General features: G+C 49.1%; 1 protein-coding gene across 2 annotated transcripts in view; it reads left to right on the top strand.

Moving 5' to 3' along the window:
• MMD2 (monocyte to macrophage differentiation associated 2) overlaps positions 1-25,340 on the top strand; it is a 65,449-nt gene that overhangs the window by 18,454 nt on the left and 21,655 nt on the right. For both annotated transcript variants that reach the window (XM_058442339.1, XM_032755789.2), the window contains exons 2-4: positions 10,624-10,705; positions 16,954-17,114; positions 21,652-21,726. In XM_058442339.1, the coding sequence (XP_058298322.1) occupies positions 10,624-10,705; positions 16,954-17,114; positions 21,652-21,726 (318 nt within the window). The remainder of the gene's footprint in view (positions 1-10,623; positions 10,706-16,953; positions 17,115-21,651; positions 21,727-25,340) is intronic.

Below are 25,340 nucleotides of genomic sequence, written 5' to 3'. Positions count from 1 at the left end.
AAAACTCCGTCTCAAAAAAAAAAAAGAAAGAAAAAAAGAAAAAGAAATTAAATTGTTTTCTTAGGACCAGGTGATGTGGCTCATGCCTGTAATCTCAGTGCTTTGGGAGGCCAAAGGAGGAGGACTGCTTGAGGCCAGGAGTTTGAGACCAGCCTGGGCAACATGGCGAGATTCTGTCTCTACAAAACATTAAAAATTAGCTGGGTGTGGTGGTGCATGCCTGCAGTCCCAGTTACTTGGGAGGCTGAAGCAGGAACATTGCTTGAACCCAGGAGCTGGAGGCTGCAACAAGCTATGATTGTGCCAGTGCATTTCAGCGTGAATGACAGGGCGAGAACCTGTCATTATTTTCTCTAAAAAAAAAACAGCAAAAAATACTTTATAATTTATAATAATTTCCCTTCCTTCCTTCCTTCCCTCCTTCCCTCCTTCCCTCCTTCCCTCCTTTCTGTCTTTCTTTCTGTCTTTCTTTCTTTCTTTCTTTCTTTCTTTCTTTCTTTCTTTCTTTCTTTTTCTTCTTTCTTTCTTTTCTCTTTCTTTCTTTCTTTCTTTCTTTCTTTCTTTCTTTCTTCTTTCTCTTTCTTTCTTTCTTCTTTCTCTTTCTTTCTTTCTCTCTCTCTCTCTCTCTTTCTTTCTTTCTTTCTTTTTGTGTCAGAGTCTCTCTCTGTTGTCCAGGCTGGAGCACAGTAGTGCGATCCCGGCTCACTGCAACCTCCACCTCCCGGATTCAAGTGATTCTCCTGCCTCAGCCTCTCAAGTAGCTGGGATTACAGGTGCGTGCCACTGTGCTGGCTAATTTTTGTATTTTTAGTAGAGACAGGGTTTCGCCATGTTGGCCAGGCTGGTCTTGAACCCCTGACCTCAGGTGATCCACCCGCCTCAGCCTCCCAAAGTGCTGGATTACAGGCATGAGCCACCACGCCCGGCCCATAATAATTTCTTTATAAATTACCCAGTCTCAGGTATTCCAGCAGAAGATGGACTAAGACACCCTTTAAAGACTGTGTGGGCTGGGCATGATGGCTCACGCCTGTAATTCCAACACTTTGGGAGGCCGAGGCGGGTGGATCACTTGAGGTCAGGAGTTTGAGACCATCCTGACCAACATGGTGAAACCCCATCTCTACTAAAAATACAAAAAATTAGCCGGGTGTGGTGGCAAACACCTGTCATCCCAGCTACTTGGGAGGCTGAGGGAAGAGAATTGCTTGAACCCAGGAGGCGGAAGTTGCATTGAGCTGAGATCGCGCCGTTGCACTCCAGCCTGGGTGACAGTCAGACCGAGACTTTGTCTCAAAAAAATAAAAATAAAATAAAATATTCTGTGGCAAACATTTCCTGTATAATTTTAGCATTTTTTAGGCTGGGTGTGATGGCTCATGCCTGCAATCCCAGCTCTTTGGGAGGCTGAGGCAGGAGGATTGCTTTAGCCCGTGAGTTCAAAACCAGCCTGAGCAACACAGTGAAACCCCATCTCTACAAAATAAATTAATAATGAAAGAAAAATAACACTTTTATTGTAGTTACATGAGTAAAATTTGAATACAATCTTATAAAGATTCAAACAACACAAGTCAAATGAAAGACTCTTTATCTCCCACCCAATCCTAAAAATTAAAAAATAAGGGAGGGGGGCAAAGTCTTCTGTGACCAGCGCCCCCAAACTCACCAATCTCCCTGTTTTCTTTCAAGCCTATTTCTATGCATTTATGTTTCTAAAATATTGTGGGGTGTGTGTGTTTTACACTAATGAAATCATGTTGTGTATATAATTTTATTACTTGATTTTTTCATTTGATTTTGATGAACATCTTTGCATTGTATGTGATTTCACTTTACATTTTTTTCCTTTTTTTTTTTTTTTTTTGAGACAGAATTTCATTCTTGTCACCCAGGCTAGAATGCAGTGGCACGATCTCAGATCACGGCAACCTCTGCCTCCCGGGTTTAAGTGATTTTCCTGCCTCAGCCTCCCAAGTAGCTGGGATCACAGATGCCCACCACCACGCATGCGTAGTTTTTGTATTTTTAGTAGAGATGGGATTTCTCAATGTTGACCAGGCTGGTCTCAAACTCCTGACCTCAGGTGATCTGCTTGCCTCGGCCTCCCAAAGTGCTGGGATTGCAGGCGTGAGCCATCGCACCCGGCCAAAAATTTTTATTTGGAAATAATTATAAATGCACAGGCAGTTGCAAAAATGGTAGAAAGATCCTGAGTATCCTTCCTCCAGTTCCCCTAGTGGAACATCTTACATAACGCAAGTACAGGGTCCAAAGCAAGCAATTGATATTGAAGCCATTCCACAATGCCAAGCATCATGGTATAGCACCATCAACATACACAATTTATTTATTTTTTTTTTTTGAGACAGGGTCTCTCTCTGTTATTCAGGCTGGAGTGCAGTGGCTCAATCATGGCTCCCTGCAGCCTCAACCTCCCTGAGCTCCAGTGATCCTCCCACCTCAGCCTCCTGAGTAGTTGGGAGTGCAGATGCATGCCACCACGTCTGGCTAATTTTTTTATTTTTTTGTGGAAATAAAGTCTCACTGTCTGTGCCCTTTTTTTTTTTTTTTTTTTTGAGATGGAGTCTCGCTCTGTCGCCCAGGCTGGAGTGCGGTGGCGCGATCTTGGCTCACTGCAAGCTCTGCCTCCTGGGTTCACGCCATTCTCCTGCCTCAGCCTCCCGAGTAGCTGGGACTACAGGTGCCCGCCACCACGCCCGGCTAATTTTTTTGTATTTTTAGTAGAGACGGGGTTTCACCGTGGTCTCGATCTCCTGACCTCATGATCCGCCCGCCTCGGCCTCCCAAAGTGCTGGGATTACAAGCATGAGCCACTGCGCCCAGCCTATGCCCATTTTTTAAATGCTAAAAAAAAAAAAGAAACTTATAAACATGCCAGTATCCAGGCTTTACCCCAGACCGAATAAACTGAAATCTCTGGGTGTGGAGCCCAGTCGTCAGTATTTTATTATTATTCTTTGTGACAGGGTCTCACTCTGTGGCCCAGGCTGGAGTGCAGTGGCATGATCATAGCTCACTGCAGCCTCAACCTCCTGGCTCAAGTGATCCTCTCGCCTCACCCTCTCAAGTAGCTGGAACTACATTTACGCACCACCACGTATAGCTAATTTTGTTTTTCTTTTTTTGAGACAGAGTCTCGCTCTGTCTCCCAGGCTGGAGTGTGGTAGCGCGATCTCATCTCCGTGCAACCTCCACCTCCCGGGTTCAAGAGATTCTCCTGCCTCAGCCTCCTGAGAAGCTGGAATTACAGGTGTGCGCCACCATGCCTGGCTAATTTTTGTATTTTTAGTAGAGATGGGTTTCACCATGTGGGCCAGGCTAGCTTTTAACTCCTGACCTCAGGTTATCCGCCCGCCTCAGCCTTTCAAAGTGCCAGGATCACAGCCATGAGCCACCGCGCTCGGCCTTAAACTGTGTTCTTTATGACATCTGCAGGCTAGGTAATATTATTCCCGTTTACATACCCGGAAGCTGCAGCCCAGAGACGTTAAGTAATTTTCCCTAGCTCACACAGCGGTTAACTGCCCATGCATGCATTTTCCACCCAACAGTGCCAAGCTCCAAAGCCTGTACCTCCTCAAGTTCCGGGTGAGAATTCAACATTCTCTCCTCGTCTCCTGCCAGCGTCTGGCTCTGGGTCCTGGCTTAGTTTGGGAGTCCTCCACCAAGCCATGGCCATGTGCTCATCTAAGCAGTAAGGGTTGGCTATGAAATGAGGATTCTGTTCTCCAGGGAGGAGGAAGAAAAGGCCACTTCCCTCCTTTAGTTTAACCAGCCACGGCCTGCTAGAAACGTTGGCTCTTTCAAGAGAAGTTTCCCACAGTCAAGGCTGCCTCTCTGACTGCCACCTCTGTTCTAACACATCTCAATTTTATCTATGCATTTCACTTGTTAAAAATGCGTCCTGGCCAGGCCCAGTGGCTCACACCTGTAACCCAGCACTTTGGGAATCAGAGGCAGGAGGATTGCTTGAGGCCGGCAGTTTGAGACCAGCCTGGGCAACATGGCAAAACCCTGTCTCTGCTAAAAATCCAAAAAAATTAGTCGGGTGTGGTGGTGGAAAAAATAAAAGCATTGTGGGCCGGGCATAGTGGCTCATGCCTGTAATCCCAGCACTTTGGGAGGCCGAGGTGGGCAGATCACTTGAGGTCAGGAGTTTGAGACCAGCCTGGCCAACATGGCAAACCTCGTCTGTAGTCAAAATTCAAAAATTAGCTGGGCATGGTGGCGGATGCCTGTAATCCCAGCCACTTGGGAGGCTGAGGCAGGAGAATTGCTTGAACCCGGGAGGGAGAGGTTGCAGTGAGCTGAGATTGCACCATTGCACTCCAGCCTGGGAGACTGTCTCAAAAAAAAAAAAAGAAAGAAAGAAAGAAAAAAATGGCTAATGGCCGGGCACAGTGTCTCATGCCTGTAATCCCAATACTTTGGGAGGCTGAGGCCAGAGGATCACTTGAGTCCAGGAGTTTGAGACCAGCCTAGGCAACATATCAAGAGCCTGTCTCTACAAACAATTTAAAAATTAACCAGGCATGGTGGTGTGTACCTGTGGTCTCAGCTACTTGGGAGGCTGAGGCAGGAGGAATGATTGGGCCCCGGAGTGTGAGGCTGCAGTGAGCTATGATGGTACCACTGCACTCCAGCCAGGGTGATAGACCCTATCTAAAAAAAAAAAAAAAAATACATTTATTATCCCTCAACTGGAGAATGGATGAACAAACTCTGGTATGTCCATGCAAAGCAATACTGCTCAGCAGTAAAAAGGAAGGGACGTGCAATACCAGGGAGGAGGAACCTCAGATGCTCCCTGCTGAACAATAAAGCCAGACTGCAAAGGGGATGCAGGAGCAAAGATAGGGATGGAAGAGTCGAGAATAATCACCAGGAAAGATAACGTTCCATTCAGGAGGGGCCATTTTCTTTTAGTATAAAACAAATTCACCTTCAATACATTTTGTTTTATTTTGAGACGATCATGCTCTGTCACCCAGGCTGGAGTGCAGTGGCACGATCTTGGCTCACTGCAGCCTTGACCTCCTGGGCTCAAGTGATCCTCTTGCCTCGGCCTCCCAAGCAGCTGGGACCACAGGCACATGCCACCACACCCAGCTAATTTTTTAATATTTTGTAGAGACCGGGTCTTGCTATGTTGCCAAAGCTGGTCTCAAGCGATCCTCTGGCCTCAGCCTCCCAAAGCGCTGGGATTACAGGCGTGAGCCACCGCGCCTGACCACAACACATTTTAAGAGAAAATAAGTAAATCCCTCTTTGGCATTCAGAGTAGTTTCTTTTCACCTAAGAATGCACTTTCGACACTATACAACAGATTCTTTTTAAACATTTTTTTTAAAAAAGGCTGTGCAACTGCTGTGTGACTCCACGTATGTGACATTCTGGAAAAGGCAAAGCACCGAGGCCAAGCCTGGTGGCTCACGCCTGTAATCCCAGTGCTTTGGGAGGCCAAGGCGGGTGGATCACCTGAGGTTGGGAGTTCAAGACCAGCCTGGCCAACATGGTGAGATCACCCGTTTCTACTAAAAATGCAAAAATTAGACAGGGGTGGTGGTGCATGCCTGTAACCCCAGATACTCAGGAGGCTGAGGCAGGAGAATCACTTGAACCCGAGAGGTGGAGGCTGCAGTGAGCTGAGATTGTGCCACTGCACTTCAGCCTGGGTGACAGAGCAAAACTCCATCTCAAAAAAAAAAAAAAAAAAGCACAGAGGACAGGGGACAGGGCCTTGGCTGCCCAGCTGGCGCTGGGCAGAGGTTTCAGGTGCAAAGAGGGGGCAGGAGAGAATTCTGGGGGATGGTGGGTCTGTTATTCATCTTGATGGTGGCGGTGGCAGTTATAGGACTCTCCGCATTTATCAAAACTCACAAAACTACAGCAAAAAAAGAGGAAATTTTGCTTTATGTAAATTATAATGCAAATTAAAATATGAATTCACTTTTTCTTAAAATGCATGACTAGAGGTTTAGGGAGGAAAGAAATGAGGTCGCAAGGAGTTAAAGGGAAAGTGCTCGGGTCTTCAGGGTGGTGGGAACACTGTTTCTTGGTCGTTTGCCCACGGCCCTGTCTCCGGGCCTCCCTCTCCCCTCTCTGCCAGCATTCAATGGCCACAGTGACTGAGAGACAAGGAGAGTCTTGTGGAACTCAGAAATAAATAAATAACTGCCCGCCCCAGGTCGCCACGGCAACCGTGACATCACCCTGGGACCCATGTGGCTGGTGTTTGTTACAGGAGCAGGAGGAGCCAGGGCTGCAGGCCTGCACCTGGTGGCAGGTAGAGGGGGAGACCTCAGGGGGAGAATAGGTTTCCCACCTTGGAGACCGGTGCAAACCACACCCTCATAGTTGGTCTCCGGACTCCCTGCCCAGTTGGTGGGAAGCGTAAATTGGCCCGGCCTCCTGGAGGGCTTTTGGGCAGAGTCTCTCTAAATGAATACTGTGAGGCCAGGCACAGTGGCTCATTCCTATAATCCCAGCACTTTGGGAGGCCAAGGGAGGACGATTGTTTGAGGTCAGGAGCTTGCGACCAGCCTGGGCAACAGAGCAAGACCCAGTCTCAACAAAAAATTAAAAAATTAGCTGGGTGTGGTGGCAGGCACCTGTAACTTCAGCTACTCAGGAGGCTGAGGCAGGAGGATTGCTTGAGCCCAGGAGTTGGAGACCAGCCTGAGCAATATAGTGAGACTGTATCTCTACAAAAATTAAAAAGTATTAGCTGGGCATGGTGGAGTGCACCTGACAAGGGAGGATCCCTTGAGCCCAGGAGTTCAAGCTTGCAGTGAGCTGTGATCATACCACTGCACTCCAGCCTGGGTGACAGGGTGAGACCCTGTTTCAAAAGAAAAAGGTAAAGAGGCCAGGCACAGTGGCTCATGCCTGTAATCCCAACACTTTGGGAGGCTGAGGTGGGAAGATTAACTGAGGTCAGGAGTTTGAGACCAGCCTGGACAACATAGTGAGACCTCGCTTCTACAAAAATAAAAATAAAATAAAATAGCCGGGTGTGGTGGTGTGCACCTGTAATCCCAGCTACTTGGGAGGCTGAGGTGGGAGGATTGCTCGAGCCCAGGAGGTCGAGGCTGCAGTGAGCTATGATAGTGGGGCCACAGAGCAAGACCCTTTCTCAAAAAAACAAAAACAAAAACCAACAACAAAGGCTGGGCGCAGTGGCTCAAGCCTGTAATCCCAGCACTTTAGGAGCCTGAGACAGGTGGATCACCTGAGGTCAGGAGTTCAAGACCAGCCTGGCCAACATGGTGAAACCCCATCTCTACTAAAATTACAAAAAATAGCCAGGCGTGGTGGCAGGCGCCTGTAATCCCAGCTACTCAGGAGTCTGAGGCAGGAGAATCACTTGAACCCAGGAGGCGAAGGTTGCAGTGAGCTGAGATCATGCCATTGCACTCCAACCTGGGTGATAGAGCAAGACTCAGTCTCAAATTAAAAAGAAATAAAAATAGGCCGGGCGCGGTGGATTTGGAGGCCGGGGGGGCAAGGTCAGAGATCGAGACCACGGTGAAACCTGTCTCTATAAAATACAAAAAATTAGCCGGGGAAAGAAATAAAAATAAAGAAAAAAACAAGCACGACATGCACCTGTGTTTGTGTCCGAGGGCTGGAATCACAGGTGACCACACACCAGCGGCTTAGAACAGCAGATATTTCTTCGCATTGCCACAATCTCTGCCTCCACCATCACATGGCTGTCCTCCCTGTGTGTCTCTGTCTTCATTTGATGTCCTCTCTGTGTCTCTTTCGTCTTTTTTTTTGGAGACACAGTGCCTGGCAGACCCCCCTGCCCAGCTTTCACTCCTGCCCTGCCCATACCGGCATACATGAAGCCAGCATACACAATATGCTCCATAAATGAGCCCTGAACTATGCTAGCATACAGCTAGCACACAGAAGGTGCTCAATCAATGCCCCAGGTCTGTACTAGCATGAAGCCAGCACACAGAAGGTGCTTAATAAATGCTCCATGAGCTGCAGTTAGCATGGAGCCAGCACACAAAAGGTGCTTAATAAATGCTTCATGAACTATACTTAGCATGGAGCCAACACATCAAAGGTGCTCCATAAATGCTCCATGAGCTGTACTTAGCATGGATCGAGCACACAGAAGGTGCTTAATAAATGCTTCATGAACTATACTTAGCATGGAGCCAGCACACAGAAGGTGCCTAATAAATGCTCCATGAGCTGCACTTAGCATGAGGCCAGCATACGGAAGGTGCTCAATGAATGCTCCATAACTGTACTTAACCTGGATCCAGCATACAGGAGGTGCTTAACAAATGCTGCATGCGCTGTATTTAGTATGGAGCCAGCACACAAAAGATGCTTAATAAGTGCTCAATGAACTATACTTAGCATGGAGCCAGCACACAGAAGGTGCTCAACGAATGTTCCAGGGTCTTTACGAGCATGGAGCCAGCACACAGGAAATACTGAATAAATAAATGCTCCATGAACTACTGGTATGACACCGGCATACAGAAAATGCCCAATAAATGCTCAGTGACCCATATATACTGCATGGAGTGATTTGTTCTGAACCATACACTCATTTGTTTGGGGGGCAGTCTACAAAGTAACCATCGGACCTGGGGGGAAAGTTTTTGGTGTGTTTAGTGGAGTTTAACCCCATTGGGTGGCTGCTTGGCAACGTCCAGGTGAGCTGATTCCGAGCCTGTGTGGGCTGAAGACATGCTTGCTGCTGTGGTCCTGGCTGCTTGTCCGACAGCCAAGTGTGTGCAGACCTTATCCCCAGCTCTTGGATGCCTCTTTCCTGCCCAGCCAACCCGTGTCTGTCTTCCCAGCCTAAGTCCCCCAGCACAGACTTGCGTCAAAGCAGAACCAGATGTCGGAGTCAACTAAGGCTGGGTTGTGTCCCTTCCCACCCGGTGATCTCTTTCCCTCACCTCCCTGCCCTGTAGCTTCTCCATCTGTAAAATGGCCAATAGCTCCACATGGTGCTCCGGTGAGGATTAAACAGAGGTGATAACGCTTTGAAGATTCTAAAAAGACACCAAAACATTGGGAATTTTTGTTTTGTTTGTTTTGTTTTGTTTTCTTGAGAATGAGTCTCTCTCTGTCACTCAGGCTGGAGTGCAGTGGCACAATCTCGGCTCACTGCAACTTCTGCCTCCTGGGTTCAAATGATTCTCCTGCCTCAGCCTCCCAAGTAGCTGCGATTATAGGCCTGTGGCACCACGCCTGGCTAACATTTTTTTTTTTTTAAATGGAGTCTCACTCTGTTGCCCAGGTTGGAGTGCAATGGTACGATCTCGGCTCACTGCAACCTCCACCTCCCTCAAGCCATTCTTCTGCCTCAGCCTCCCAAGTATCTGGGATTACAGGCACATGCCACCACTCCCAGCTAATTTTTGTATTTTTAGTAGAGATGGGGTTTCACCATGTTGGCCAGGCTGGTCTCGATCTGCCTGCCTCGGCCTCCTAAAGTGCTGGGGTTATGGGCGTGAGCCACTGCACCTGGCCAGGAACGTTTATTTTTAAGATAAAGTCATGAGCCCAGAAGAAATAAGTGCACGTGTTCACCAAAAAATATGCACAAAAATATTCGTGGGCTGAGTTATCCATAATATCCCCAAACAGGAGTGTCCCCCTGCAGTGGGTTGGAGAAGTCACTTGTGGTCTGTTCACCCAGTGGTATACGATACAGCCATGAAAACTACCAGTTGCTTGGCCAGGTGCGGTGGCTCACACCTGTAATCCCAGCACTTTGGGAAGCTGAGGTGGGAGGATCGCTTGAGCCCAGGAGGTCGGGACCAGCCTAGGCAACGTGATGAAACCCTATCTCTATAAAAAATTAAAAAAAATTTAGCAGGGCATGGTAGATTGTGCCTGTAGTGCCAGCATCTCAGAAGGCTGAGGCGGGAGGATCTCTTGAGCCCAGGAGGTGGAGGCAGCAGTGAGCCATGATTGCACCACTGCACTCTAGCCTGAGTGACAGAATGAGACCCTGTGGAAAAAATAAAAAATAAAAAAGGCAGGGCATGGTGGCTCACGCCTGTAATCCCAGCACTTTGGGAGGCTGAGGCGGGTGGATCACCTGAGGTCAGGATTTCGAGACCAGCCTGGCCAACATGGTGAAACCCCATTTCTACTAAAAGTACAAGAATTAGCCTGGCGTGGTGGCACACGCCCAGCTACTCAGGAGGCTGAGGCAAGAGAATTGCTTGAACTTGGGAGGCAGAGGTTGCAGTGAGCTGAGATCACGCCACTACACTCCAGTCTGTCGACAGAGCGAGACTCCGTCTCAAAAAAAAAAAAGGTAAATGAAGAGAATGCTATATCTAGCATTTAGTAAAATTTTGTAACAAACACTGCATTGGGGATTAGGCACAAAATATTGGATAATCCAAAACGATTTAATGATCAGAAAGAGTGAGGGAGGGGAGGGAAGAGGAGAGAGAGAGGTGGAGATGGAAAAGGGAGAAGGGGAGTGCTCTTCTTTTCCTACCAGTAGGAAGTGAGGTCTTCAGGCTTCCTGGGAATTCGGATGGCACCTCTTCCCCAGCGGAGCTTCCTGGAATTCTCCCTCTGGAATTCTTCCTCTCCTTCCAGGTTCATGAACCACCGAGTCCCTGCCCACAAGAGGTACCAGCCCACAGAGTATGAACATGCGGCCAACTGTGCCACCCATGCTGTGAGTTGGCTTTTGGGGGGCTCAGGGCTGAGATGGGGACACTTCCAGGGAAGGGGGGTAGGGGAAGTCACCTCCTTCACGTATGTCCTAAGTGGCCTGTTCCTCGGGTCTTCTGTGGCCCTCAGAAGAGCGAGTGTGTTTCGAGGGAAGGCCACTGGGGTAAATTGGACTGCAGTGCTGGCCATGTCTCTCTCTTGCTCTAAGAACCTTTGATGGGGCCAGGCATGGTGGCTCACACCTGTAATCCCAGCACTTTGGAAGGCTGAGGCGGGCAGATCACCTGAGATCAGGAGTTTGAGACCAGCCTGGCCAACATGGTGAAACCCCATCTCTACTAAAAATACAAAAATTCGCTGGGCATGGTGGCAGGCACCTGTAACCCCAGCTACTCGGGAGGCTGAGACAGGGGAATCACTTGAACCCAGGAATCGCAAGTTGCAGTGAGCCGAGATCATGCCATTGCACTCCAGCCTGGGTGACAGAGCAAGATCCTGTCTCAAAAACAAACAAAAAAGAACCTTCAATGGCTCCCTAGTACCTAGTATGGCATCGTGTCACTCTAGCAAGCTCCTAGGTTGTCTGTCCACGCACCTCCCACCACCATGCCTTGCTCTCGGGCTCAAGCACTTGAATCCCTCACTGTTTCCTAAATAGAAGACATGACTCCATGCCTTTGCACGTGCTGTTCCTGTTACCTGGAATAGTTCTCGTCTCCACTCCAGCCCTGCCTATGAAACCCTTTCCATCAGTCACAAGCCTTGCTGAAATGTTCCCCAACAAAGCGTTCCCGTCTGCCCAGATGCTGGGAAGCTCTGAGCCGGTGCCTGCCTCCCCAGCCATTGTAGCCCTCACAGCCCAGCACCATGCTAGCTGTCCATCGCGCCTTCATTCAGCAAACAGTTCCTGGGTACCCTCAAGGCACCAGGCAGTGCTCCAGGCCCTGGCAATGCAGATGTGAGTTCAAACAGAATCCCTGCTGGATTCTTTGATATCTCGGGACATCTCAGCACACCTGGCACAAGGAGGTGCCCAGATAGCGTGTGTGGAGGTGAATTAATTCTCAAACCCCTCGCCCTGACCTGTTAGACCCCGGGGTCTATTGTGTGTTTGGCCTGAGCCCAGGCCTTTAACCGTGGGCCACCGGTGTATTAGAAAGGAGTGGCTGGTGCTGATTTGAACTTAGTGTGTGCCTGGACCACACTAGGTTTTGTTTTGTTTTGTTTTGTTTTTTTGAGATGGAGTCTTGCTCTGTCACTCAGGCTGGAACGCAGTGGTGCGATCTCGGCTCACTGCAAGCTCCACCTCCCAGGTTCACACCATTCTCCTGCCTCAGCCTCCCGAGTAGCTGGGACCACAGGCGCCCGCCACCAAGCCCGGCTAATTTTTTGTATTTTTAGTAGAGACGGGGTTTCACCGTGTTAGCCAGGATGGTCTCGATCTCCTGACCTCATGATCCACCCACCTCGGCCTCCCATAGTGCTGGGATTAAAGGCGCGAGCCACCGCACTGGCCCACACTGGGTTCTAAGTTCGTATTTTCTCAGTCAGTCCCTTTTGAGCAGGTGCTCTGCTGAGCAGAGACTGGTTCTCACTGGCTCACCTCTGAAGCCCCATGCTGTGTGCATAGTAGGGGCTCGGAAAATATTTGAGAATGAACACATAACTCCCTCTTTTGCAAGGGAGGAAACTGAGGCTTGGGTGAGAGAATCTGCCCAAAGCGGCAAGCTAACTCATCGACACAGGCCTATACTGCACCCTGAAAAGTAAAACTCTAGGAAGAGAAGACCTGCCTTTGAATCCCAGCTCCATCATTTAGTGGCCCTGAGCCTCAGTTTCCTTATCTGTAGAATGGGCATCATAAGAGCCACTCCCAACAGTGGCCGTGAGTGTTGCTAAAGGCACCATGTTGGCACAATGTGGGCACATTGACAAGTGTGTTTCTTTTCCAGCATACTCTTGAGGAAAGAGGTGCTGAATTGGCTGGGCACAGTGGCTCATGCCTGTAATCCCAGCACTTTGGGAGGCTGAGGTGGGCGAATCACTTGAGGTTGGGAGTTCGAGACCAGCCTGGCCAACATGGTGAAACCCCATCTCTACTAAAAATACAAAAATTAGCCGGGTGTGATGGTGTGCGCCTGTAATCCCAGCTACTGAGGAGGCTGAGGCAGGAGAATTGCTTGAATCCAGGAAGCAGAGGCTGCAGTGAGCCAAGATTGTGCCACTTTACTCCAGTTGAGTGCAGAACAGAATGAGCGAACTCGTTTTCAAAAAAATAAGGAAGTGCTGAATTGCTCCTGCCATCATACCTGGGAGAAGCTGTGAGGCTGGGGACAAAAACCTGTTTAGGATCTCCTCTGGCCACTGATGCTATAAACACAAGGCATATTCATAGTCCAGCAGGCTCCAGGAAGTGGGTGATTGAGTCACAAGTACCAGGCCCCTGCTGTTAACTCATTCATTTATTGGATGCACCCTCAGCACCTATGAGCACAGGGTGAGGGCAGGGTGATGGCATGTATCATTTCATTCCTGAGGACATGTCCTGTGCTCACAGGTTTGTGGAATGAAAGAATGAGTGAGTGAGCAACTGAATGAATACTAGGCATGGTAGGTGATCGCAAAATAGCACAAACTAGGATCCAGGCACAGTGGCATGTGTCTGTGGTCCCAGCTACTCAGGAGGCCAAGGCAAGAGGATCATGTGAGCCCAGGAGGTCGAGGCTGCAGTGAGCTATGATTGTACTACTGCACTCCAGCCTGGGCAACAGAGAGAGATTCCATCTCTAAAAAAAATAAAATAAAATATTTTAAAATAGCACAAAACATAATCAGAGTCTACAGCCTAATGAGAAGGATGTCCCCAAATTATGAAGCAGCATGAGATAGTTGCTGTTTATTTTTTTTGAGATGGAGTCTTGCTGGGGCTACAGGCATGCGCCACCATGCCTGGCTAATTTTTGTATTTTTAGTAGAGATGAGGTTTTGCCCTGTTGGCCAGACTGGTCTCAAACTCCTGGCCTCAAGCGATCCACCTGCTTTGGCCTCCCAAAGTGCTGGGATTACAGGCATGAGCCACTGCACCTGGCCAGTTGCTGTTTATTTTTTTAAGATGATGTAGTAAGATTAACGAAAGTGTTTTTTTTTTTGTTGTTGTTGTTTTTTTTTTCTGAGATGGAATCTCGCTCTGTCACCCAGGCTGGAGTATGGTGGCGTGATCTTGGCTCTCTGCAACCTCCGCCTCATGGGTTGAAGTGATTCTCCTGCCTCAGCCTCCCAAGTAGCTGGAATTACAGGCGCATGCCACCATGCCTAGCTAATTTTTGTATTTTTAGTAGAGAGGGGGTTTTACCATGTTGGCCAGGCTGGTCTTGAACTCCTGACCTCAGGTGATCCTCCTGGCCTCCGCCTCCCAAAGTGCTGGGATTACAGGTGTGAGCCACTGCACCCGGCCAGAAATGATTTTTTAAAGTTATAATTTCATCCCCTACAGCAAGGCTTCTATCTTCCCTGTTGATGTTCAGTCTGCCATGCGCAGATGGACATGTAGGTGGCTGATGGCTTCTTATTAAGGAGCCATCCTATTCTGCTGTTGACCTGTCCCCATTCTGTGCACTGCTGTTGACCTGTCCCCATCCGGTGCCCAGCCTGGGTGTCGGGGAGGCTAGCGGGACACCTCCTTCCTTTGGGACTCACCTGGGCTGATTTTGCAGACAGATTGCTTTTCAGTGAGTCCTGGAGGATGCACATTGTTGGGGCTGAATTACCACCTGCCTACCTTTTTTTTTGAGACAGAGTCTCGCTCTGCCGCCCAGGCTGGAGTGCAATGGCATGATCTCCGCTCATTGTAAGCTCTGCCTCCTGGGTTCAAGCCATTCTCCTGCCTCAGCCTCCCGAGTAGCTGGGACTACAGGCACCCGTCACCATGCCTGGCTAATTTTTTGTATTTTTTTAGTAGAGATGGGGTTTCACCATGTTAGCCAGGATGGTCTCGATCTCCTGACCTCGTGATCCGCCTGCCTCGGCCTCCCAAAGTGCTGGGATTACAGGCGTGAGCCACCGTGCCCAGCCTACCACCTCCCTACTTTTAAAAAAAAAGTTTAAAATTATTTATTTTTTTTGAGATGGAGTCTCTCTCTGTCACCCAAGCTGGAGTGCAGTGGCGCAATCATGGCTCACTGCAGCCTCCGCCTCCTGGGTTCAAGCGATTCTCCTGCCTCAGCCTCCTGACTAGCAGGGATACAGGCGCCTACCACCATGCCTCGCTAATTTCTTTTTTTTTTTTTTCTTAAGTAGAGATGGGGTTTTGTCATGTTGGCTAGGCTGGTCTCGAACTCCTGACCTCAAGTGATCTGCCCGCCTTGGCCTCCCAAAGTGCTGGCATTACAGGTGTGAGCCACTGCACCCGGCCCTGATTTGCCCACCTCTTCCCAAAAGGGTTCTTTCAGCATTTCTTCCTTCCTGCCTGCCTCGCTGCCTGACTTCGGTATATATTTCTTAGGTGCCCACCGTGCACTGGTGACCCTGTGCAGCTCGTGTTGTGTGGGGGAAATAATGATTAAGTAAGTCTATCATATAAGATGTGGGGGCTGCCAGGGAGAGAGGGCACCAGGTACTACAGACAACAGGAGAGGCCTGTGTCAGTCAAAGGACAGAGCAGGTGCTCCTGCCAGAGTGATATTAACCAGCTCCTGAAGGATGAGTAGGAGCCAGCCTCCCAGAGAGTGAAGGGAACAGCATGTTGAGGACAAGGGAACAGCATGTGCAGAGGCCCCGAGGCAGAAAAGTGTTGGGACAACTGGATGAAGGCCAGGAAGGCCAAGGTGTGGTGACCTGGGGCAGAGCAGGAGGGAGAGTAGGGAAAAGTACAGTAGAGGGGCTGGGAAGGGCCAGGCCATGCACCTATAAGGGCAGAGGATTTGGAGATTACATTCTCTACAGTGAATCATGGTGGACCATCCACTATTTTAAAAAAAAATTTTTCTGAGACAGTCTTGCTCTGTCACCAGGCTGGAGTGCAGTGGCGCAATCTGAGCTCACTGCAATCTCCACCTCCCGAGTTCAAGCAATTCTCCTGCCTCAGCCTCCTGAGTAGCTGGGATTACAGGCGCGCACCACCATGCCTGGCTAATTTTTTGTATTTTTCAGTACAGACAGGGTTTCACCATATTGGCCAGACTGGTCTTGAACTCCTGACCTCGTGATCCGCCCGCCTCAGCCTCCCAAAGTGCTGGGATTGCAGGCGTGAGCCACCGCTCCCGGCCGCCATCCACTGTTTAAACCCGTTTACAAGCTGAATGGTACCTGGGCGCCTGTGCTGCTCAGGGCTGGGCTCTTCCTTCAGGGCAGTCCAAGCAGATGAGGTCAGGACATCAGTGATGATGATGTGTGACATGTGGCACATCATACTTCTCTGTGTGGTAGCCCAGAGAGGGGCTGGGGTGTGATGGGGACGGCCACTCCCTGGGACGTGGTCTTTGACCGTTTCATACATGGACCCCTTTGAGAATTGAATCAAAGATCTAGACCTGCACTGTCCAGGTTGGCAGCCACTGGCCCCACATGGCTGTTGAAATTGACACCTGAGGCTGGGCATGGTGGCTCACGCCTATAATCCCAGTCCTTTGAAGGCCAAGGTGGGAGGATCGCCTGAGGTCAGGAATTCAAGACCAGCTTGGGCATTATAGCCAGACCCCATCTCTATAAAAAAATGTAAAAATTGGCCAGTCGTGGTAGTGTGCGCCTGTAGTCCCAGCTACTTGGGAGGCCAAGGTGGGAGGATCACTTGAGCCCAGGAAGTCGAGGCTGTATTGAACTGCGATTGCACCACTGCACTCCAGCCTGGGGGACAGGAAGGAAGGAGGGAGGGGGGGGAGGGGGGGAGGGAGGGAGGAGAGAGGGAGGAGGGAAGGGGAAGAAAGAAAGAGGAAAGGAAAAGAGAAAAGAAAAAAAGGAAAGGAAAGGGGAAAGGGGAAAAGGGAAAGGAAAGGAAGAAGGAAGGAAGGAAGGATGGAAGGAAAGAAGGAAAGGGAAAGGAGGGAGGGAAAGAAGGAAGGAAGGAAGGAAGGAAGGAAGGAAATTTACACTTGAATCCCTTAAAGTAAAATAAAATGATTCCGCTCTTCAGTGGCACTGACCACATTTCAAGAGCGGAGTGCTGCCACGTTGGGCAGCTCATCCGGGGAAGGGGCAGGAGGTGTGCTCTGAGCCACCCAGCTGCTGCACCCGTTCCTGCCGTCCCTGCCCCTCCAGTTCTGGATCATCCCCAGCATCCTGGGCAGCTCCAACCTCTACTTCCTGTCGGACGATGACTGGGAGACCATCTCCGCCTGGATCTACGGCCTCGGCCTCTGTGGCCTCTTCGTGGTGTCCACCGTGTTTCACACCATCTCCTGGAAGAAGAGCCACCTCAGGTGCCTCCCGCCCAGAGGGGACCCATGCCGGGTAGGGGGTCGGGGCAGGGGGACCCATGGCGGCCTGCGGGGTGAACCAGGACATCCGGTCTGCCTGGTGACATTCTCCACTGAGCTGCGAGGGGCTGGGCTGGGCGACCCACAGGCTGGCTTTGCAGGAGGCAAAAGCCCTGCCTTACACAGGCTGCGATTGAATCTCTTCGGGGCACACCACCTTGCCCATGGGAGCCTGGTTTGCTCACTTTTTGTTGTTGTTTTTTGTTTTTTTTTGAGATAGAGTCTCACTCTATAGCCCAGGCACGAGTGCAGTGGCGCCATCTCAGCTCATTGCAACCTCCGCCTCCTGGGTTCAAGCAGTTCTCCTGCCTCAGCCTCCTGAGTAGCTGGGACTACTACAACACGCCCAGCTAATTTTTGTGTTTTTTTTTGTTTGTTTTGGGGTTTTTTTTTTTTGGTAGAGATTGGGTTTCGCCATGTTGGCCAGGCTGGTCTCGTACTCCTGACCTCAGATGGTCCACCCACCTCGGCCTCCCAAAATGTTGGGATTACAGGTGTGAGCCACTGTTCCTGGCCAACTTGTTTTTTGTTTGTTTGCTTGTTTGTTTGTTTGAGAAAGAGTCTTTTTTTTTTTTTTTTTGAGACGGAGTCTCGCTCTGTTGCCCAGGCTGGAGTGCAGTGGCGCGCTCTCGGCTCACTGCAAGCTCCGCCTCCCGGGTTCACGCCATTCTCTTGCCTCAGCCTCTCCAAGTAGCTGGGACTACAGGCGCCCACCACCACGCCCGGCTAATTTTTGTATTTTTTAGTAGAGACGGGGTTTCACCATGGTCTTGATCTCCTGACCTCGTGATCCGCCCACCTCAGCCTCCCAAAGTGCTGGGATTACAAGCGTAAGCCACCGCGCCTGGCGTGAAAGAGTCTTAATCTGTTGCCCAGGCTGGAGTGCAGTGGTACAGTCTCAGCTCACTGTAGTCTCCACCTCCAGGGCTCAAGCAATCCTTCTGCCTCAGCCTCCTGAGGAACTGAGACCACAGGTGTGTGCCATCATGCCTGGCTAATTCTCGTATCTTTTTGTAGAGATGGGGTTTCACCATGTTGCCCAGGCTGGTCTCCAACTCATGGGCTCAAGTGATCCACCCACCTCAGCCTCCCAAAGTGCTGGGGTTTCAGGAATGAGCCTTCACGCCTGACTTGTTTTGCTTGCTTCTGAGAGGACTAAGAGAAAAGCCCCTGCTGGCTGCAGGGTGGTCATGACGGGCCAGCTCCCCTCTGGGCTTCGTTCCAGACATGCTACAGGTGCCATTCCCTAATCTTTCCAATAATTCTGCAATGTAGGCATTAGAATCCCTGAGTTTTACAGTTTTGATTTTTTTGTTGTTTTTTGAGATGGGGTCTCACTCTGTCACCCAGGTTGGAGTGTGGTAATGTCATCTTGGTTCACTGCAGCCTCCACCTCCAGGGCTCAAGCAATCCTCCTATCTCAGCCTCCCGAGTAGCTGGGACTACAGGCATGCACCACCGCATCTAGCTAATTTTGTGTATTTCTTGTAGTGATGGGGTTTCATCGTGTTGCCCAGGTTGGTCTTGAATTCCTGGGCTCAGGCGATCTGCCCTCCTTGGCCTCCAAAACTGCTGGGATTACAAGTGTGAGCCACTGTGCCTGGCTAGTTTTGATTAAAAAAAAAAATTACGGGCTGGGCAAGGTGGCTCATGCCTGTAATCCCAGCATTTTGGGTGGCTGAGGTGGGAGGATCACTTGAGGTCAAGAGTTTGAAACCAGCCTGGCCCACATGGTGAAACCCTGTCTCTACTAAAAATACAAAAATTAGCCAGGCACGGTGGCTGGCACACACCTGTAATCCCAGCTACTCAGGGTGCTGAGGCACGAGAATCGCTTGAACCTGGTAGGCGGAGGTTGCAGTGAGCCGAGATAGTGCCACTGCACTCCAGCTTGGGCAATAGAGTGAGAATCTGTCTCAAAAAAAAAAAAAAAGAAAAGAAAAGAAAAAGAAGAAGAAAAGAAACCTTATTTGCTCAAAGTTGCATAGCAGCCACATTCAACCCAAGCTGACTCTGGGAATCCAGGCCCCCCATAAAGCTGTATGCCACTCCCTTTAATTTCTAGGAAGACATGCAGTTGAGCTGTGCATACAGTCATTAGTCAAATTTGTTCAGGTCTGCACTTTGCTAGACAGGACCACAGTTTGTACTGGTCAGTGATTGCTTTGTAACGAAGTATTCCAGAGCACTATGGCTTAAAATAACAAGAAACACTTATTCTCTCTCAAAGCCTCAAGGGGTTAGGAATCTGAGAGCTTTAGCTGTGTAGCTCCAGTCCGTGGTGTTTCCTGTAGTCAGAGGCTGGCTGGGGCTGCTGTCATCTGACGGCTTGACTGGGGCTGGAGGGTCTAAGCTCCCTCACTTGGCTGGTGAGCTAGTGCTGGGCTGTAGTGTGGCTGTCTTCACAGCCACTTGGGAGCTTGTTTTCCCCAAACTTAGCGACTTAATAGAGCAAGGCAGAAGCTGTAATGTCTTTTATGACCTGGCCTCAGGAACCACACACCATCATTTCTGCAATGTCCTATTGATTCCCTGAGTTTACCTTATTTGTTTTGGGAGGGAAGGGTCCCAGTGTGTGAATACTAGGGGCTTGGCTCATTGGGCACCATTGTGGAGGCTGGCCCCATGCCAGTCCCATGTATTGAGGGTTATTGCTCACTGCACAAGGTGAGGTCATCATAAAAACAGTTGGTGTTTATTTATTTTTATTATTTATTTATTTTTTTTTTGAGACAGAGTTTCACTCTTGTTGCCCAAGCTGGAATGCAATGGCACAATCTCAGCTCACTGCAACCTCCACCTCCCAGGCTCAAGCAATTCTCCTGCCTCAGCCTCCCTAGTAGCTGGGATTACAGGCACTCACCACCACACCCAGCTAATATATATATGTATTTGAGACAGAATCTTGCTCTGTCGCCCAGGCTGGAGTGCAGTGGCATGATCTCAGCTCACTGCAAGCTCTGCCTCCTGGGTTCACGCCATTCTCCTGCTTCAGCTTCCCAAGTAGCTGGGACTACAGGTGCCCACCACCACGCCTGGCTAATTTTTTTGATTTTTAGTAGAGACGGGGAATGTTTTGTATTTTTTGTAGAAACGGGGTTTCACCATGTTAGCCAGGCTGGTCTCAGACTCCTGACCTCACGTGATCTGCCCACCTTGGCCTCCCAAAGTGCTGGGATTACAGGCATGAGCCACCACGCCTGGCCAAAACAGCTGGAATTTATTGAGCACTTACTATGTACTGTGCTGAGTATTAGCTAATTTAATCCTCCCCACAGCCCCGTGTCAGGTTGCCGGCATCCTCTGTATTTTACAGAGAAGGAAGCTGAGACCTGAGCGAAGCTCAAGGTTATGTACTTGCTCAAGGTTATGTACTCCTGAAGTGTAGAGCTGGCTCCAGAGCTTGGATCCGAACCACTAAGTTCTTCTAGCATTAGAATGTCAGCTCCCAGACAGTCTTGAGGGGCACGAAATTTAGTAGTTTTTGCACTTTTTTTTTTTTGAGACAGGATCTAGCTCTGTTGCCCAGACTGGAGTGTGGTGGCACAAACATGGCTCACTGCAGTCCCAACCTCCCAGGGTCAAGAGATCCTCCTGCCTCAGCCTCTGGAGTAGCTAGGCCTACAGGCACGCACAATTATGCCTGGCTGATCTTTCTAATTGTTAGTAGAGATGAGGTCTCACTATGTTGCCCAGGCTGGTTTCCAACTCCTGAGCTCAAGCAATTCTCTCACCTCATCCTCCCAAAGCTCTGGAATTACAGGTGTGAGCCACTCCATCTGGCCATTTTTGCCCTTTGTCTACAGAATTCTTTCCCCATTATAAATCTTTGGAAAAACCCAGTATATAAAGAAGAAATGCACAGTCGCTCTGATTAAAGTAGGGGAGGATGGCTGGGTGTGGTGGCTCACGCTTGTAATCCCAGCACTTTAGGAGGCCAAGGCGGGTGGATCATGAGTTCAGGAGTACGAGACCAGTCTGGCCAACATGGCAAAACCCTGTCTCTACTAAAAATACAAAAACTAGCCTGGCATGGTGGTGGGTGCCTGTAATCCCAGCTACTTGGAAGTCTGAGGCAAGAAAATGGCTTGAATCCGGGAAGTGGAGGTTACAGTGAGCTGAGATCGTGCCACTGCACTCCAGCCTGGGAGACAGAGCGAGACCTTGTCTAAAAAAAAAAAAAATGTGGGAATGAGGAGGATGTCCAATCCTTACCTGTAGGGGTGCAAGGCCCTCAGTGGGACCCCCAAGGCAAGGTGTCTCCATGCAGCCCCTAGGGTGATAAGGAGCCTGGTTTAAAGACCACTGCCCTGATCACTTACAGATGGGGATTCTGAGGCCCAAGGGGTCCTGGCTGGATAGAGGAGCCCAGCCCTGCTAACCTGTAGGCAGGCACGATCAGCCCAGGGCACGGCTCTGGGGGCACTGGCCCTTCCCTGCTGTGCAGGGGCTGTGACTGCCGGCTTCTCTGCCGCCCTAGGATGGTGGAACACTGTCTACACATGTTCGACCGGATGGTCATCTATTTCTTCATAGCGGCTTCCTATGCACCCTGGTGAGTACCGTCCCGCCGCCCAGCAAACACTTGGCGGCCTTTCTTTTCACCGTTTGAATTTATTTTTCTATTTGGCTGGGTAATATGTTGACTTGGCACAGAGGAGTTAGGTGAAAAGCTTCCTGCCACTCTTTTCTCCTTCCTGGAAGCAGCTACTTATACCCACTTTCTTGTGTGTCCTTCTTGAGTTATTTTATGCAGAAAAAGCAAATACATACATTGTTTTTTTTTCTGAGAATTCTGAGACAGAATCTCACTCTGTCACCCAGGCTAGAGTGCAGTAGCGAGGTCTTGGTTCACTGCAACCTCTGCCTCCCCGGTTCAAGCGATTCTCCTGCCTCAGCCTCCCGAGTAGCTGGGATTACAGGCGTGCGCCACCACGCCCAGCTAATTTTTGTATTTTTAGTAGAGATGGGGTTTCACCATGTTGGCCAGGCTGGTCTCAAACTCTTAACCTCCAGTGATCTGCCTGCCTTGGCCTCCTGAAGTGTTTGGATTACAGATGTGAGCCACTGTGCCCATCCAGAAAAGCAAATATTAATATGTACCTATGTATGCATATGTGTCTATATATATACACATATATAAATATGTGTAATAGACATAGACATATGCATACACATGCATATACATACATATATACTTATATTTATATTTACTTAATATTTAATTTGTTTAATATAGCTTCTAAATTTTTAATTTTTTTTTAAGAGACAGGATCTTGATCTGTTGCTTGTGCTGGAGTGCAGTATTGTGATCATAGCTCACTGCAGCCTCCAACTCCTGGGCTCAAGTGATCCTCCTGCCTCAGCCTCCCAAGTAGCTGGGACTGCAGGTGCAAGCCACCATGCTTGGCTAATATTTTTATTTTTGTAGAGATGGGTCTCAGTATGTAGCCCAGGCTGGTCTTGAACTCCTGGCCTCAAGACATCCTCCTGCCTCAGCCTCCCAAAGTGTTGGGAGTACAGGCATGAGCCATTGCAATGGCCACATTTTATAAGTATATATTTATTTTGTTTTTATTTTTTGTTTTGTTTTGTTTATGTTTTTGAGATGGAGTCTTGTTCTGTTGCCCAGGCTGGAGTGCAGGGGTGTGATCTCGACCCACTGCAACCTCCACCTCCTGGGTTCAAACGATTCTCCTGCCTCAGCCCCCTGAGTAGCTAGGACTATAGGCACGTGCCACCACACCCTGCTAATTTTTGTATTTTTACTAGAGACGGGGTTTCACCGTGTTGGCCAGGGTGGTCTGAAACTCCTGACCTCAGGTGATCTGCCTGCCTCGGCCTCCCACAGTGCTGAGATTACAGGTGTGAGCCACCGCGCCCAGCCTGAGTTTCTCTTCTTTACCTTTACCTCTGGTTGTGATTAACTGGGCACTGCCCTGTGCCAGGCCCTGTGCTGGTATCTGAGGGTATTGTCACAAACAAAACCCCCAGCTCCCTCTCGTTGTGGGGGACAAAAACAAACAAACCGAAAACCAAATAATACTGAAGGTTTTACATAATCAGGGAGAATATAGACATTTTCATAAAGTCTAAATTAGAGCAGTCAGAGAGAAGCTGATGGAAATGAAAGAAAGAGACAAATTCTTCAGGCATTGAGACTGAAAAAATAAATTATTTGCAAAGTGAAAAAAACAAGCTGGCTTCTGAATGTGGCCACAGCACCATTTAATGCTGACACACAGTGGAGACACTTCTAATAATTTCCCAGAGATAGACTTCAGAATAAACTATCAAATGGGGTTGTCATGCAGACATAAAAACAATAGGCACCATTGTCACACATGAAAGAAGTCCAAGAATACCATATCCATGAGGAGTTTTTGAAAGAAACTAGTTTGTGATGGCATGTGCCTGTGGTCCCAGCTACTCAGGAGGCTGAGACAGGAGGATCGCTTGAGCCCAGGAAGTCGAGGCTGCAGTGAGCTATGATTGTGCCACTGCCCTCCAGCCTAGGAGAGTGAGACCGGGTCTCTAAAAAAACAAACAAGAAACTGAAACATGTAATTTAAAAAATCCACCGGCCAGGCACAGTGGCTCACACCTATAATCCCAGAACTTCGGGAGGCTGAGGTGGGCGGATCACAAGGTCAGGAGATCGAGACCATCCTGGCTAACACAGTGAAACCCCGTCTCTACTAAAAATACGAAAAATTAGCCGGGCGTGATGGTGGGCGCCTGTGGTTGGATTTTTTTTTTTTTTTTTTTTTGCTGAGATGGAGTTTTGCTCTTGTCGCCCAGGCTGGAACGCAATGGCGCGATCTTGGCTCAGTGCAAACTCTGCCTCCCGGGTTCAAGCAATTCTCCAGCCTGAGCCTCCCAAGTAGCTGGAATTACAGGCTTCTGCCACCACACCCAACTAATTTTTGTGTTTTTAGTGGAGATGGGATTTCACCATTTTGGCCAGGCTGGTCTTGAACTCCTGACCACAGGTGATCCACCTGTCTCGGCCTCCCAAAGTGCTGGGATTACAGGCGTGAGACACTGCACCTGGCGGAAAATCCAGTTTTCTTGTGCTTTACATACTTTATTTTAACTTCAGAGTCCGAGTGAATTTTATGGTGAAGAAACATTTGTTTGAAGTTCAGCAAAATTTTTAAGTGTCCATTTTCTTCTTTTAAAGACAAGTTAAAATTAAATGTAATACTTTTAATTTAAAAAGATGTGTATAACTTAATTCTCACCCTTTCTCCTTTCCCTTCATCCCGTCCTATCCTTCTACCCAGTGGCCTAGTTTTAGGTCTACTTGGAAGGATATCTAGAATGATGTTCACTGATGGTTATTTTGGGTAATGAGATGGGTTATTATTTTTTGCTCTTAAACTTTTCAGTGTTACTTAACTTCTTTATAATGACAGACTCCAAGCAGGTCACTTTTTTTGGCAGAAGTTTTACATAACACATTCTCATTTCAGAAATTCATTCCAGGCCAGGCGCGGTGGCTCACGCCTGTAATCCCAGCACTTTGGCAGGCCGAGGTGGGCAGATCACCTGAGGTCAGGAGTTTGAGACCAGCCTGGCCAACATGGTGAAACCCCATCTCTACTACAGATACAAAAATTAGCCAGGCATGGTGGTACGCCTGTAATCCCAGCTACTCGGGAGGCTGAGGCAGGAGAATCACTTGAACCCGGGAGGCGGAGGGTGCAGTGAGCTGAGATCGCGCCACTGCACTCTAGCCTGGGTGACAGAGCGAGACACTATCTCAAAAAAAGAAAAAAAAAAGAAAGAAAGAAATTCATTCCAGAAAAAACTTAAAGGACCATCTTCCCCAGTCATCACCACCACTATTAACTACACTTTCCAGACAAAACCACTTGGGAAGAGTTCAGATCTTTTTCTGTGCATTGACCATTATCCACCCCCCCTTATTTTTTTTGAGACGGAGTCTTGCTCCGTCGCCCAGGCTGGAGTGTAGTGGTGCGATCTTGGCTTCATGCCATTCTCCTGCCTCAGCCTCCCGAGTAGCTGGGACTACAGGGGCCTGCCACCGCGCCTGGCTAATTTTGCTTTTGTATTTTTTAGTAGAGACAGGGTTTCACCATGTTAGCCAGCATGGTCTCAATCTCCTGACCTTGTGATCCACCCGCCTCGGCCAACCAAAATGCT

This window comes from Hylobates moloch, unplaced genomic scaffold (genome assembly GCF_009828535.3).
Source record: "Hylobates moloch isolate HMO894 unplaced genomic scaffold, HMol_V3 SCAFFOLD_1, whole genome shotgun sequence".
Classification (NCBI taxonomy): domain Eukaryota; kingdom Metazoa; phylum Chordata; class Mammalia; order Primates; family Hylobatidae; genus Hylobates; species Hylobates moloch.
The sequence above is the reverse complement of the archived record's forward strand: the minus strand, read 5'-3'. Positions and strand labels throughout refer to the sequence as shown.